At 36.5% G+C, this 16742-nt stretch overlaps 1 protein-coding gene across 1 annotated transcript; it reads left to right on the forward strand.

Moving 5' to 3' along the window:
• The first annotated feature begins 21 nt into the window (after window positions 1–21).
• On the forward strand, window positions 22–16724 carry LOC117329092 (vacuolar protein-sorting-associated protein 36-like). The gene is made up of 13 exons (XM_033886814.1): window positions 22–157; window positions 365–433; window positions 850–920; window positions 1350–1464; window positions 3326–3403; window positions 5394–5510; window positions 5928–6005; window positions 6315–6449; window positions 6902–6967; window positions 9443–9507; window positions 10641–10725; window positions 11136–11212; window positions 15602–16724. Exons 1-13 carry the CDS (start codon window positions 62–64, stop codon window positions 15696–15698), a joined length of 1149 nt encoding a protein of 382 aa, XP_033742705.1. The 5' UTR covers window positions 22–61; the 3' UTR covers window positions 15699–16724.
• Window positions 16725–16742: the final 18 nt, after the last annotated feature.

Genomic DNA, 16742 nt, shown 5'->3' on the forward strand with positions numbered 1-16742 from the left:
TTCAGAGGTGATCTGTATTAAGCTTTTCGATGATATCGAAGTATGCGGAAACTGCAATAAAATGGACAGATTTGAGTGGGGTGACGACAGCTTTATTCCTGGTGAAAGACAAGTATTACAGCAACGAGGGGTGGCTTTGTATGATGGATATGATAAGGTATTGTCTTTCTTCCATATATGAGTTTCACGTGTAACTGTATATATATATATATGTGGCGCATCCCCGATGCAATTACTGGCAAAATTACGACTGCCCTTTTGACAGTTTGCCGTCATTTTGTTGAGAAAAAAACTAAAGTTAGATTGTAATGATACATGATTTAGCACGATGGGTGTTTTGTGTAACATGTCATTATATTTTCAGACTTCTTTTCAAGATGGAATTCTGGTTTTATCAACACATAAGCTAATATGGAAAGATATAAGGGACAGGGTAAGTTGATAAGAGTTTAGCTGTTTCTGTATAAATTATAAATGCGTATGTGTTGTGTGTAACACTTGTTATATTTAAGCATATACCTATAATAGAAGAACACGGTATGCTAATTTCAATCACTCCATGTCCACGTTTTTAAATTTATGATTATTCTAGATCTGTTCACTTTAAAGTTTAATCGAAGATGTTCACTTGGCAGACTCCACAATGCTGAAATTGATATCTCAAAGTCAAAAGTGGGCATTTGGAAATGAAATGAATTCTGTATGTGATATGATCGTGCTGTTTTTCAAGTCAAAAGTGGGCATTTGGAAATGAAATGAATTCTGTATGTGATATGATCGTGCTGTTTTTCAAATAAAAGCATTTAAGAAAGTTTTCACTTTGTTTATTTATTGTCTTTTTCATTGTAGTCCCGTATTTTGGTATTACACCTTTCACTTGTTGTATTTCTGGAGGAACAACCATCAGGATTCGCTAAAAGGTTTTTATCATAATTCATTTACTGAATGGTCTTGCTAAGACTTGTATCACAGTATGTCACTGTTGTGAATCTGTAATATTTAGTGTTTCACTGATAGCGAATTATCTGTTATATAATATCCTGATAATATTATATTATAGTAACATTAGTATTTTAAGGTTCTGTATACGTACCAAATATGATATTAAAGAACAACATATAATAAAAGACCTAAAATTTTCATGATGGATTGTTTTGACTATTTTTAGTGTTTTTAGAGATCAATTTTAATAAATTTCATATTTTGGGATAGTGTCTAATTTTTGAATTTCAAGAAAATAAAATATGTCAATATCGTGAACTGACACCACAATCCATAATGAGTATTTGATAACAAGTACATATAATTGTACATTAATTCTGATGTTTATAATCATTGATTTCTGTTAGTGCCAAGATTATTGTCCACCTGAATCCTGTGCCAAGTCAAAAATCTCCTGGGCCTGTTTCTCACAGTGTCAACCACTTCATCAGACTCTCCTTCAGGGATGCTGGCGAAAGAGAGGTAATGTCAATGTCATTGTACAAAGTCATTGATGTATGCCAAGTAGGACCATTGTAGTATCAATGTCATGATCAGATAACAGAACTATTGCTGTGTAACATTAATGTATACCGTGGTATATATGTGGCATTCATATAATTATATTTACATTAACACTGCAGCCCCACTATATAACTTTACCAAGCTCACTTGGAAGTTATGAGTCCATAACTTCCAAATCGTTATTATGACGTCATTGATATAGTGACGTCATAATTGTCACGTCGGCGATAACGAAAGATGGCTGTTGAAAAGGCTGTTCTGTCTTTGACGATAATAATTTGTTCATTCATTGTCGGAGCAAAATTCCTGGATATAGTCTTTAAAAATCGTTGTCAAATGTAAATATAAGCATTGAACTGCTTTTAGTTGGAAGTTATGGGCTGATGAATGCCAACTGGACAAAGGCAAATTCAACATGAAGCGCTAGCGCGCTTCATTAAATTTGCCTTTGTCCAGTTGGCATTCATCAGCCCATAACTTCCAACTGAAAGCAGTTCAATGCTTAAATAGTACAGTTATAAATGATTATCTCCCTTCTAAAAATAAGATTGTTTCCATATAATACAGTTATAAATGATCGTTGTGGTATTTGACTGTTATTGAGTCTTTATCTTAATAAATTCAAATCTAGTAAGACTTATTGCCTCCCCCACATCAAATTGTTTTCCTTACACACAAAGAAAACCCCAGATTATCTCACTTCCACAAATCAGAATGCCTCCCTTATTTAAATAAGATTGTTTCCATGATAAGCACTAGGTTGTATTTGACATAAGAGTGTCACCTGTATACATTCTAGAGTATCTCTCTTACAGAGAGCAGATTATCTCTCTTAGTTACATTGCTTCCCTTTGATATAACCGATTGTCACACCAGATTTAAGCTGTACATCTGATTGTCTCCCTTGTTTCTATGAGATTGTCTCCCTTACACACACACCCTCACTCACATTAGTTTTAGTCTCCCTTTATACCATCAGGATTGTCTCCCTTACACACACACCCTCACTCACATTAGTTTTAGTCTCCCTTATACCATCAGGATTGTCTACCTTACACACCATCACATGTTTTAGGCTTTACATCTGATTGTCTCCCTTATATCCATGAGATTGTCTCCCTTACACACACCCTCACTCCCTTATTCCATCTCAATTCTGGATTGTCTCCCTTACACACAAACACCATCACGCACACACACACAGTTTAGGCTTTACATCTGATTGTCTCCCCGATATCTATGAGATTATCTCCATTACACACACAAAATGTTTTCATTGATATCAGATTGTTTGATGTATATATGACATGTCTGCCTTGCACACACAGATATTTTCACTGCTTTTGGAATTTGGTCATAACTTTGAATTGGCAATAAAGTTGGACAAATATCCAATTGGCAAATATGTGAAAGCAAAAAGATGTAAGATTTTCATCATAATTAATAGGTTGATTTGTCTCTCAGTCTCTAGGGTAACTCATGTACTTATTGAAATGAATCAATACCCAATTCAACCATCTGAACCCATGACTATCATTGTTAGATAAAGATTGGACAGATACATCCAGATATTTTGACAATTTATTGAAACTCATTTTTTTTTTGAGATTTTAATGATTGCACTAGGGAAAAAAATAAAGGTTTTGCCATTGGGAATGGAGCCAATCTTTGATCCTGAATCCAGCAGAAAGAAAAACCCAGACAAACCAGAGTAATTTTCCTTAAATGCAAGTTATATTGATCATGGCCATGTTAAGACTATATCATACTTTAGGTCACTTCAGCTCTTATTTCATTGACCTTTAAAACAATTTTGCAGTTTAATCAAGCTTTTTCTGAGCAACTTGAAAAGAGACTATGGGAACAAAGTATACCAACAGCAGTCCCTGCAGCGCAGGTATTATAAACCATTTTCTAGTACTTATATTCCCTTCCACCTTCACTTGTAAGTACCATGCAGTCATTGAATACTTTACTGTTTTTAGGTCACCTGAGACAAAGTCTCAAGTGACCTATTCTAATCCCCTTTTGTCCGTCGTCGTCCGTCGTCCGTCCGTAAACAATTTACATTTTCGACTTCTTCTCCAAAACCCCTAAACCAAATTCCATGAATATTGGCAGGAAGCTTCTATGGCTAAAGGTCAACCAAAATTGTAAATTATATGGTCCCCACCCACCAGGGGCCTGAGGGGCGGGGCTAAAAAAGGGTCAAATTGACTTAAACTTCAAAAATCTTCTTCTCTACTCTCAGATATGGTGGAATCAAACACTCTTCGTAGATGGAAGGGTCTTAAGGTGCTTTACCAAAATTGTAAATTTCATGACCCTGGGGTCTCACGTTTGCCCCTGGGGAGGGGGTAAACTTTACAATAGTTTATATAGGGAAATCACATTTTTGACTTTTATTTGTTTTATTTCTATTGGAATTCATTCTAATTTGGTAAACATTGTCAGCATGAGATGACAGTTTGATGGCATGCACATGTTGGCCCTGACTGACCCCCAGGGGCTGATGGGCGGGGCTTAAAAGGGCCAAATTGACTGAAATTTAAAAAATCTTCTTCTCAAGATGGAAATAAGGTGTAATCAAATACTCTTTATAGTTAGAAGGGTCTTCAGGTGCTTTACTTAAATTGTGAATTTCATGACCCTGGGGTCTCAAGTTTGCCCCTTGGGAGGGGGTAAACTTTACTATAGTTTATATAGGGAAATCACATTTTTTACTATAATTTGTTTGAATTTTATTGGAATTCATTCTAACTTAGTTAACATTATCACCTTGTGAAGGCAGTTTGATTGTATACACATGTTTGCCCTGACTGACCCCCAGGGGCTGATGGGCGGGGCTAAAAAGGGCTAAATTGACTGAAATTTCAAAAATCTTCTTCTCAAGACCAAAATAAGGTGGAATCAAATACTCTTTATAGTTGGAAGCATCTTAAAGTGCTTTACTAAAGTTTTGAATTTCATGACCCTGGGGTCTCAAGTTTGCCCCTGGGGAGGGGGTATACTTTACTATAGTTTATATAGGGAAATCACATTTTTCACTATAATATGTTTGATTTCTATTGGAATTCATTCTATTTTGGTTAACATTATCAGCTTGGGATGACAGTTTGAGGGTATGCACATGTTGGCCCTGACTGACCCCTAGTTGCTAATGGGCGGGGCTAAAAAGGGTCAAATTGACTGAAATTTCAAAAATCTTCTTTTCAGACTGAAATAAAATAGAATCAAATACTGTTTATAGATGGAGGGATTTTAAGGTGCTTTACTAAAATTGTGAATTTTATGACCCTGGGGTCACACATTTACCCCTGGGGAGGGGTAAATTTTACTATAGTTTATATAGGGAAATCACATTTTTGACTGATTTGTTTGATTTCTATTGAATTCATTCTAACTTGGTTAACATTTTCAGCATGGGATGAAAGTTTGATAATATGCACATGTTGGCCCTGACTGACCCCTTGGGGCTTATGGGCGGGGCCAAAAATGGTCAATTAAATTAACTGAAATATTTCAAATCTCAGGTGACCGTTAAGGCCCATGGGCCTCTTGTTCATTTAGCTATGAACTCATGCCTGGTAAGACATCTATTCATTGTAGATAAGGAAAAATTCTTACTATCTCATTGTGCTGTAAATATTGTCCATCCTGTACTTTAAGTAAAAATAATGTGTTAGCCTCCCTGAGCTTAAAACCGGACAAATATGAAGTAATTTCAGAAATCTTAAGTTTTAAATGCTTTGCTGTTACTGCTGGTAGTCTTTTGTAATGATTTATAGCCATGGCCTCTGTGATTGAAATATCTCTTTGTCGATGTCATATAATTAATTTTTTTCAAATGAAACAAAACGATATATTAACAGTTAAATTTGTTGCAGAGCGGGCGACATCGGGCAGGAATTATGGGTATTGAACGATCATTGAAGCAAAAGCAAAAGGACACTGACAAAGATATCTCTAAAGCTTTTGAAGATCTCAGTAAACTTATGGATAAGGTAAGGTGATGACCATGGTGCTATAACTTTATGTCTGTGCTTTGAAAAGATTTTAAAGGGATTGATGATAAATTATTTCATTCCCTATAGTCAAAAATAGGAAACTACCAGTGAGGTTTCTCCAGGGACAAATTCTGCCTACATAAAGATCAGTTCTTATCTAAGTTTGTCATTGTTTTACTACTAAATTTATTATTGTTTACCACATTATCTACAAATTCATGTATTTATCTAGTTGGCCGGACTTGTTTGATATCCGTTTCTTTAAAACTGTCTATTTCTCTCACCTGTACTATGTACTACAATGTTACTGGTTTCTGTTTTTGATAATTTAATGTTGAAAAATATGGCACATTATCTTTGAATTTATAATAATTGTAAAAATATACAATAGTGATGTATCTCATTTTCACATAGGCAAAGGAAATGGTTAACTTATCAAAAACAATAGCAACAAAGATAAAAGAACGCCAAGGTGAAATATCAGAAGATGAGGTAGGTGAGATGTATTCCGTTCTCTATAACTAGACATGTGTCTGATATTCACATTGTTTTATTATACTTGACACAATTACCTGGTTTGAACTGGTTTACTCTGTTTTATAGTTTCACTTATACGTAGTAACATGGACTCTTTTTCAGCTTGCTCTTCATCTACCATAAATTATGTAGATCTATACATTTATATATTTTTTGTTGTTTCTATCCCAATATTTATAATAAAACCGTTATGTTTTGAATTCATGCAGAGTGATAAAATGTCATATTTACTGAGCTATAAATTTTTATGTTTCTAATTAACAGACAGTGAAGTTTAAGTCCTATTTACTCAGTATGGGTATACCCGATCCTGTGACCAGAGAAACACACGGAACTGGTGACAAATACTACTCGGAGTTAGCTAAACAGTTGTCCAAGGTCCTAGAAAATCAACTTCAGGTAATCATACATCTCATACAAACAGTTGTTCAATGTCCTAGAAAATCAATATTTTGATCTATTCATACAAGTTATGCCATGTCACCATTTAAAAAAAAAATGAAATATTAAGTAAAGTCATAAACATATCTACATAAAATCATAGATAATTATGACATCATAATAAATAAATGAAGTTATATGATTATCTCTATATTCCGTCAAAAATCCACTCTCTTATATAGAAATTCATTTGAGCATTCTCTCTTACATTTTCATAAATTTGAGTTATGTGATCAACAGAATCTTACCGTTGAGTTCAGTAATTTATTAGGTCCAGAGTCTTTAGGAGATTGCGTATTAATTATTTTTTGATAAATTCCATAATACATAGCTATGTAAGATCCTCTATATGTTATAAAGTAGTTTACGCGTTAGTCTCACACTGACACAGATGTTATCTACTCCAACAGGAATGTGGTGGAATCATGACATTAACAGATGTTTACTGCCGTGTGAACAGAGCTAGAGGAATGGAGGTGAGCCATGTCAGGATAAACCTGTTGATCACCTAGTTTACAACAAAGTGATACTGTGATACAGCTTGTAGCTTGTGTCCTCCTACAGATTTTCCATTGTAGGTGGTGGGAGTCTAAAAGGAAGCTTGGGTCAGCAGGTCCATAGAATGCTATCACGAAGCACTTACCCGGTAGGAGGGGGTTGCGATAGCTCAGTTGTGTCAGACTATGTAACCTCAGGTGAAGATCAGAGGTGTTTGGTTTGATGCTGCCTACCCATGATCATTTGTGTTTCTGGGGAAGCTGAGAAACAAACTGGTCTGTGCTGCCATGGTAGTATCCTTGGGCAAGACACTTTACCTTGATTACTCTGGATGGCATGGAAAGGGCCTCACTTATGTTGTTAAGTGAGGTAGCTACAAGGGGATCCCAACTTAAAATAGCCATGGCTGTTCACGGGGCGATTAACCCAGCAAAATAACAATAGAGGATATGACTTATAATTTCATAGAACACCTGTAATTAGGCTGTCATTGTTGTGTATGCATCAATATATAAAGTTATAAAACAGTAAATATATACATACTAATGTCTAGTAATATTTGATATACTTAACTAATTACTGTCTGCACATTACGAATTAGACGAGAGAAAAAGTAAATGTAATTTGTTATTTAGGTATTACTAATATCCTATGCCATGAAGCCTGTAAGCTCTAGTGATACACAAAAACATGTAATACCAAAAATACTTTTTACTATTCATCAATGAGCACTTCTTCACAATTATTCTGATTTATTAGCCCACCATCATCAGATGGTGGGCTATTCAAATCGCCCTGCGTCCGTGGTCCGTCGTCCGTCCGTCCGTCCCTCCGTCCGTCCGTCCGTAAACAATTCTTGTTATCGCTAATCCTCAGAGAGTACTGAAGGGATCTTTCCCAAATTTCATATGTGGGTTCCCCTTGGTGCCTAGTTATGCATATTGCATTTTGAGACCAATCGGAAAACAACATGGCCGACAGGCAGCCATCTTGGATTTTGACAATTGAAGTTTGTTATCGCTATTTCTGAGAAAGTACTGAAGGGATCTTTCTCAAATTTCATATGTAGGCTTCCCTTGGTGCCTAGTTATGCATATTGCATTTTGAGACCAATCAGAAAACAACATGGCCGACAGGCAGCCATCTTGGATTTTGATAATTGAAGTTTGTTATCGCTATTTCTGAGAAAGTACTGAAGGGATCTTTCTCAAATTTCATATGTAGACTCCCCTTGGTGCCTAGTTATGCATATTGCATTTTAAGACCAATCGGAAAACAACATGGCCGACAGGCAGCCATCTTGGATTTTGACAATTGAAGTTTGTTATCGCTATTTCTCAGAAACTTATGAAGGGATCTTTCTGAAATTTCATATAAAGGTTCCTCTTGGTGCCTAGTTATGCATATTGCGTTTTGAGACCAATTGGAAAACAACATGGCCGACAGGCAGCCATCTTGGATTTTGACAATTGAAGTTTGTTATCGCTATTTCTCAGATACTTATGAAGGGATCTTTCTCAAATTTCATATGTAGGTTTCCCTCGGTGCCTAGTTATGCATATTGCATTTTGAGACCAATCAGAAAACAACATGGCCGACAGGCAGCCATCTTGGGTTTTGACAATTGAAGTTTGTTATCGCTATTTCACAGAAAGTACTGAAGGGATCTTTCTGAAATTTCATATGTAGGTTCCCCTCTGTGCCTAGTTATGCATATTGCATTTTGAGACTATTCGGAAAACAACATGGCCGACAGGCAGTCATCTTGGATTTTGACAATTGAAGTTTGTTATCGCTATTTCTCAGAAAGTACTGAAGGGATCTTTCTCAAATTTCATATGTAGGTTTCCCTCAGTGCGTAGTTATGCATATTGCATTTTGAGACCAATCGAAAAACAACATGGCCGACAGGCAGCCATCTTGGATTTTGACAATTGAAGATTGTTATCGCTATTTATCAGAAATTGCTGAAAGGATCTTTCTGAATTTCATTTGTAGGTTGCCCTCTGTGTCTAGTTATACATATTGGATTTTGAGACCAGTCAGAAAACAACCTTGCTGACAGGCAGCCATCTTGTATTTTGAAAATTGAAGTTTGTTATCGCTATTGTACAGAAGGTACTGAAGGGATCTTTCTCAAATTTCATATGTAGGTTCCCCTTGGTCCCTGGTATTGCATTTTGGGACCAATCGGAAAACAACATGGCCGACAGACAGCCATTATCGCTAAATCTTAAATTTTATATATAGGTTCCCCTTGTTTGAAAAGTACTAGATCTAGAGGGCTGTTTCTGAATTTACACAGATTAGTAAGACTTAGAAGAAGGGAAAAGTAGAGAAAAGATCAATCTGACATGGAACCTATAAAGATCATTCAATGGTGGGCGCCAAGATCCCTCTGGGATCTCTTGTTGATTGTCCTTTTGATCCGTGTTTTGTTTTTGTCCATTCAGTTGCTTTCACCAGAGGATATGTTACATGCATGTGAAATGTTGGAATCACTGCGACTCCCTGTTAGGTAAGCTTATCATAACTGAAGGTGAAATGTCACACTCATAAATACTGCCTATGAGGTAGATTTGCTGTAAAGTACAGTTTCTAGGAGGAATAAGGTGAAACACCAGTCATTCTTCATCTGCTAAAACTGACCATAATCTTAGGCACCACAATTCTGACCTGTCACCTGTCTGCTAAAACTGACTATAATCTTAGTCAGCACAATTCTAAAAGGTCACCTGTCCGCTAAAACTTACCATAATCTTAGGCACCACAATTCTGACCAGTCACCTGTCTGCTAAACTGACCATAATCTTAGGCACCACAATTCTGACCAGTTACCTGTCTGCTAAAACTTACCATAATCTTAGGCACCACAATTCTGACCAGTCACCTGTCTGCTAAACTGACCATAATCTTAGGCACCACAATTCTGACCAGTTACCTGTCTGCTAAAACTGACCATAATCCTCATTTGTCTGCTAAAACTGACCATAATCTCTGGCTATTAAATTCTAACCAGTTGCCTGTCAGTTTAAACTGACCATAATTTCTGGCTTCAAAATACTGACCGTTCACCTGTTAAACTGACCATAATCTCTGGCTTTGAAAGTCTGACCAGTCACCTGTCTGTTAAAACTGACCATAGTCCCAGGCTTCAAAAGTCTGACCAGTCACCTGTCTGTTAAAACTGACCATAATCCCAGGCTTCAAAAGTCTGACTGGTCACCTTTCAGTGAAAACTGACCATAATCTCTGGTTCCAAATTTCTGACCAGTTAGCTGCCTCTTAAAACTGACCATAAGCACAGGCTTCTAAGTTCTGACTGGTCACCTGCCTGTTAAAACTGATCATAACATCCAGCTCCAAAATTCTGACTGGTCACCTGTCTGTTAAAACTGACCATAATCTCTGGCTCCGAAATTCTGACCGGTCACCTGTCTCATAAAACTTGTATGTAATAATCCTATACTTCAAAATTCTAATTAGGCACCTGTTTTAGGACAGCCAACCAGTCAGAATTTTGGAGCCTGTGGTTATGGTTGATTTTAGAGGACTATCTGCATGATAAAATTTCTGTAGGTAAAGCGCGAGTTTTCAGATTTCAATATAAATGTCCATATAATTACAGAGGATTGAATGTCATTGTTTCAGAATGAAGGTGTTTGATAGTGGAGTGATAGTTCTACAGCTACAGTCACACGATGAGGAACGAGTGATAAGTGATATAACAGATTTGGTAGGTTATCACTAAGCTTTCAGATATTTATGTAGATTGAACCCTATTACACTCTGTAGGACAGCTTTATTATCATGATTCACTTTTTCTGGAAGTTCTAGATTTACCTGATCCTGATTGATACCATGGTGTAACTTTTTATCATACGCCCTGGACTATCGGACATTCTGATGTTATCATATTTCTCTCATATTCTTCATATCAGAATTTTAAGATTTGTTTATGGTATTCCACAAGATAAGTTTTAAGGTAACACAGCAGCACACAGGACAAGCTTTGATATAAAAGTACACTGTACAAGTTTTAATGTAACACACACTACACAAGACGAAGTTTCAAGGTCAAAGTAAAGTACTACTTAAGAATTCAAATAAAGATTCAATATTCAAATATTTTATACCAATTTGCAGGTGAAGGAGAAAACAAAACTGACTGCTGACGAGTTGGCCCAGCTACAAGGAGTTTCTGTGATATTGGCCAAAGAAAGGTACGGCATGTTTTTATTTATCTGTAGTTTTCCAAAATAATGATACATTTTTCATAATGAAGAACTGGTGTTTCTATTTGCATCTTTGATTTTAATGATCGAAATGATACTATATGTACATGAATACATCGAGGTTCCCCAAGCAGTGATGTTTTGTTATCATGTTTAACTTTTGTTAGTTAATTTTCAAATTTAGGAAAGACACTCGCTTCTACTTCAATATACAATGTATGTTTATATCTAACCCATTTGAGGATGAGAGTATGATTAAATGAAATTTCATAATCCAGAGTTTGTCTGAAAGCTATCCATATATATCCTTTTGAAATGAAAATAGGACACTTAATTTTCAGGAGGCCCATTCAAATCTTGAGGTACCCCAATTAATGTGAAAAGGACCCCATTCATAAATTACCGAGAGCAAACCTTACAGTATACAAATAATTAGGGCCCCGCATCGAGAGATGCGGGTGCCCTATAGTAATCAGGTTGTCCGTCCGTCCGTCCGTCTGTCCGTTTTTTTAGCCCACCATCATCAGATGGTGGGCTATTCAAATCGCCCTGCGTCCGTGGTCCGTCGTCCGTCCCTCCGTCCGTAAACAATTCTTGTTATCGCTATTTCTCAGAAAGTACTGAAGGGATCTTTCTCAAATTTCATATTTAGGCTCCCCTTGGTGCCTAGTTATGCATATTGCATTTTGAGACCAATCTGAAAACAACATGGCCGACAGGCAGCCATCTTGGATTTTGACAATTGAAGTTTGTTATCGCTATTTCTCAGAAAGTACTGAAGGGATCTTTCTGAAATTTCATATGTAGGTGACCCTCTGTGCCTAGTTATGCATATTGCATTTTGAGACTATTCGGAAAACAACATGGCCGACAGGCAGTCATCTTGGATTTTGACAATTGAAGTTTGTTATCGCTATTTCTCAGAAACTAATGAGGGGATCTTTCTGAAATTTCATATGTAGGTCCCCCTCAGTGCCTAGTTATGCATATTGAATTTTAAGACTAATTGGAAAACAACATGGCCGACAGGCAGCCATCTTGGATTTTGACAATTGAAGTTTGTTATCGCTATTTCTCAGAAACTAATGAGGGGATCTTTCTGAAATTTCATATGTAAGTTCCCCTTGGTGCCTAGTTATGCATATTGCATTTTGAGACCAATCTGAAAACAACATGGCCGACAGGCAGCCATCTTGGATTTTGACAATTGAAGTTTGTTATCGCTATTTCTCAGAAACTAATAAGGGGATCTTTCTGAAATTTCATATGTAGGTCCCCCTCAGTGCCTAGTTATGCATATTGAATTTTGAGACTAATCGGAAAAAAACATGGCCGACAGGCAGCCATCTTGGATTTTGACAATTGAAGTTTGTTATCGCTATTTCTGAGAAAGCACTGAAGGGATCTTTCTCAAATTTCATATAAAGGTTCCTCTTGGTGCCTTGTTATGCATATTGCATTTTGAGACCAATTGGAAAACAACATGGCCGACAGGCAGCCATCTTGGATTTTGACAATTGAAGTTTGTTATCGCTATTTCTCAGAAAGTACTGAAGGGATCTTTCTGAAATTTCATATGTAGGTGACCCTCTGTGCCTAGTTATGCATATTGCATTTTGAGACTATTCGGAAAACAACATGGCCGACAGGCAGTCATCTTGGATTTTGACAATTGAAGTTTGTTATCGCTATTTCTCCGAAACTAATGAGGGGATCTTTCTGAAATTTCATATGTAAGTTCCCCTTGGTGCCTAGTTATGCATATGGCATTTTGAGACCAATCTGAAAACAACATGGCCGACAGGCAGCCATCTTGGATTTTGACAATTGAAGTTTGTTATCGCTATTTCTCAGAAACTTATGAGGGGATCTTTCTGAAATTTCATATGTAAGTTCCCCTTGGTGCCTAGTTATGCATATTGGATTTTGAGACCAGTCAGAAAACAACCTGGCTGACAGGCAGCCATCTTGTATTTTGAAAATTGAAGTTTGTTATTGCTATTGTACAGAAGGTACTGAAGGGATTTTTCTCAAATTTCATATGTAGGTTCCCCTTGGTCCCTGGTATTGCATTTTGGGACCAATTGGAAAACAACATGGCCGACAGACAGCCATTATCGCTAAATCTTAAATTTTATATATAGGTTCCCCTTGTTTGAAAAGTACTAGAGGGCTGTTTCTGAATTTACACAGATTAGTAAGACTTAGAGGAAGGGAAAAGTAGAGAAAAGATCAATCTGACATGGAACCTATAAAGATCATTCATGGTGGGCGCCAAGATCCCTCTGGGATCTCTTGTTTCTTCTGCACAAAAATGATTGAAGGAGATGAAGGATTTGTATCAAATTGGAACTGATGATTCCTCATGCATCCTAGATCAGATGTGTAGTATTTCATGCAAATCGAATTCAAAATGGCTGTTAGGCGGCCATATTGGATTTTAACATTAACATGAAAATACTGGATCTTTGTTGTTTTTAACTGTTCGCTATTCGATTATGCAAAGTTGTCAAGAAATAAACCAAGAGCTAACTGACAGAATGATCAAACTCATAGTTCAAGGTCACAAGTTCAAAGGTCAACGGTCAAGGTCATCCTGGGTCGGCTTCAAAATGCCAGGTAATCGACCCTTTTGGATTTTAGCAGTCAAAACAATTTTGACATTTTCTTATCAATGAATGATCTTGTTTTTGATATGCTTTTATATTAATTTGAAACATTAGTTATAGCAGATTGCAGAATTGTTTATTAGGGCCCCGCATCAAAGATGCGGTGCCCTATAGTAATCAGGTTGTCTGTCTGTCCGTCTGTCTGTCCGTCTGTCCATTTTTTTCTTTTGCGCCAAATTATTGACAAGAGTTGGAGGATTTCGGTGAAAATTGGTACATAGTGGTATTTAGGGAAGCCAAAAACAATGGTACCACTTACAAAATCAACTGTTGCCATGGTAACAAATGGAGGTTTCTGATTGGTTGAAATATCGATATTGTTCGATTTCGGTGAAAATTGGTACATAGTGGTATTTAGGGAAGCCAAACACAATGGTACCACTTATGAAACCGTCTGTTACCATGGTAACAAATGGAAGTTTCTGATTGGTTGAAAATTCGATATTGTTCGATTTCGGTGAAAATTGGTACATAGTGGTATTTAGGGAAGCCAAACACAATGGTACCACTTACGAAACCGTCTGTTGCCATGGTAACAAATGGAGGTTTCTGATTGGTCAAAATTTAGTTATTGTTCGATTTTGGTGAGAGAATTGGTATATAGGGGTTTTGAGGGAACAATGGTTCACCTTTCCAAAACCTGTGTTGTCATGGGAATGAAACAGAGGCTTCTGATTGCGGCGAAAATTGGTACATACAGGTATTGAGGGAAGCCGATTTTCGATGATGTAACATTTTACATATTGACATAAAACCACAATACACACATACATATACAATACTATTACAGTCTTCCATTAGCATAATTTATGACTTATGCAAAGTTGGTCACAATCAAACAAGATATCAACTGACCAAAGTTCAAAGTCAATGGGTCATATGTTAAGGTCGGTTTGACATTTTTTAAATGGTATTAAAGATTTTGTTATGACATTATGAAGGTAAGTTGGTGTCAAGCGACCAAATTTTGAAGTTGATTGGGTCTAAATATAAAAAGTTTTAAAACAAAAAAAGGTGAAAAAAGTACTGGTTTGGATTTCTTATACCTCAAATGACAAAAAAAGGACATTATTAAAATATTTTTAAAAATCCTTTTTTTTCTCCCCTTTTCTTCACATTTGGTATGTTTTGTTTTTCAGAAAACCCTCTCAAGTTTACCTTATTAGAATAACTGCATTGAGTTTATATCAGTTTGTGTGCTCCTTGATATTAGATTTGAAACAAATTTGAAAAGTGTAATGCTTGTAGAATTCTTTTAGCTAGCTTTTCCATACAATAATAATAAGCAGTATTGTCAGTGGCCCTATTAATGCTAACATTAATGAAACAATAGCAAAGGTTAATCAAAAACATATATCTAATAGTTTCATGTCAGTATATTACAATCAGTGTTTTTCCTGGGTATTTTTACAGTGCACAGTGTATTCCTAAAAACGAAACTGGGAATTTTTTCATTGATTGTGAAAAGTCGTCATACAAATGTTATTTGGAATTTTCGAGTTGATTTTGGGGAAAAATCAGGCTAAAACGCATTGAGAATGGGGTCGTTTGGCGCACCCAGTTATATAGGCAGGAAAAACACTGACAATAATTATTACATTTACCCTGAAGGGTCAGACACATAGCGGGGCCCTTTCTGACGTGTCAGTGTTCTAGTTTCCATAGTTGATTTGTTTATCAATCTTTAACTCACAATCCTTTATTACAGGCTATTTCTGACAGAGAAAGTTGGTGGAATTTGTAGAGATGAGACAGTGGAAGGACTTAGGTTTTACAGTAATTACTTTCTGACAAGAACAGATTAATGGGAACAATTGAGAGCCACTTCGTCCCTTGGATATGAATTATAAAACACCAGTAATGATAGGACATTTGGAATGGAAAATTTATTTGTTACCAGTACAGCACACATAATTCAGTAGCCTCATGGATATAAGTTTCGATGTAAGCTTGTTACCTGTGGATTTAAACAACAGAGTGTAATCGTGACTGGATAGTGGGAACTACCAACTCGGTGATGACTTTATTGATGAGGTTGGATAGAGGAATGTTGGATAAGTGGAGGCCAGATCTAAATTAATGATGCTTCATATTGGGATAATAAATCTTTTTTTTTTCAAACTTTATTTTATAACAATTGCAAAACAAGTTCTACGTGGTCAGTCAAGTGACCCTATACCTTTTGTCCGACCAGGGGGTCGCGGTGGCCAAGTGGTTAAGGTGTCCCTGACACTTTATCTCTAGCCCTCCACCTCTGGGTTGCGAGTTTGAAACCTAAGTGGGGCAGTTGCCTGGTACTGACCATAAGCCAGTGGTTTTTCTCCGGGTATTCCAGCTTTCCTCCACCTCCAAAACCTGGCACGTCCTTAAATGACCCTGGCTGTTAATAGGACGTTAAACAAAAACAAACCAAAATTGTCCGACCAGAGAATCCAATCCCAGTCTCCTAGGTGAAAGGTGTGTTACCACTGTGCCACCCAACCAACAAATTATATTTGGCTGGAAAGCAAGACAACTGGTTTACTTTTTAATGGAATAGCAGGAGAACAGTTTTGGCTGCATGCAATAAAGCAGTCTTAGTTTCTATCCGTATAGTTTTTTTGAGGGAAATATTCAGAGATGTTCATCAGACCATGTGGTCACCCGCTATTCCATACAGAAGTAAGATATATACATTAAATACCATTATCTAGGTATCTATTATTATGTGCTGTGTGGGAAATGATTTATTTTATATTTTCTGATGAAATAAAATATTAGCGTTAGTTTATTTGATTGTACAGGGGTATTAATAGTGTATAATACATAGTGAAATAAATTATTGATGTATATTAATTGTTGTGTGATTT

Source organism: Pecten maximus, chromosome 6 (assembly GCF_902652985.1).
Source record: "Pecten maximus chromosome 6, xPecMax1.1, whole genome shotgun sequence".
Taxonomy (NCBI): domain Eukaryota; kingdom Metazoa; phylum Mollusca; class Bivalvia; order Pectinida; family Pectinidae; genus Pecten; species Pecten maximus.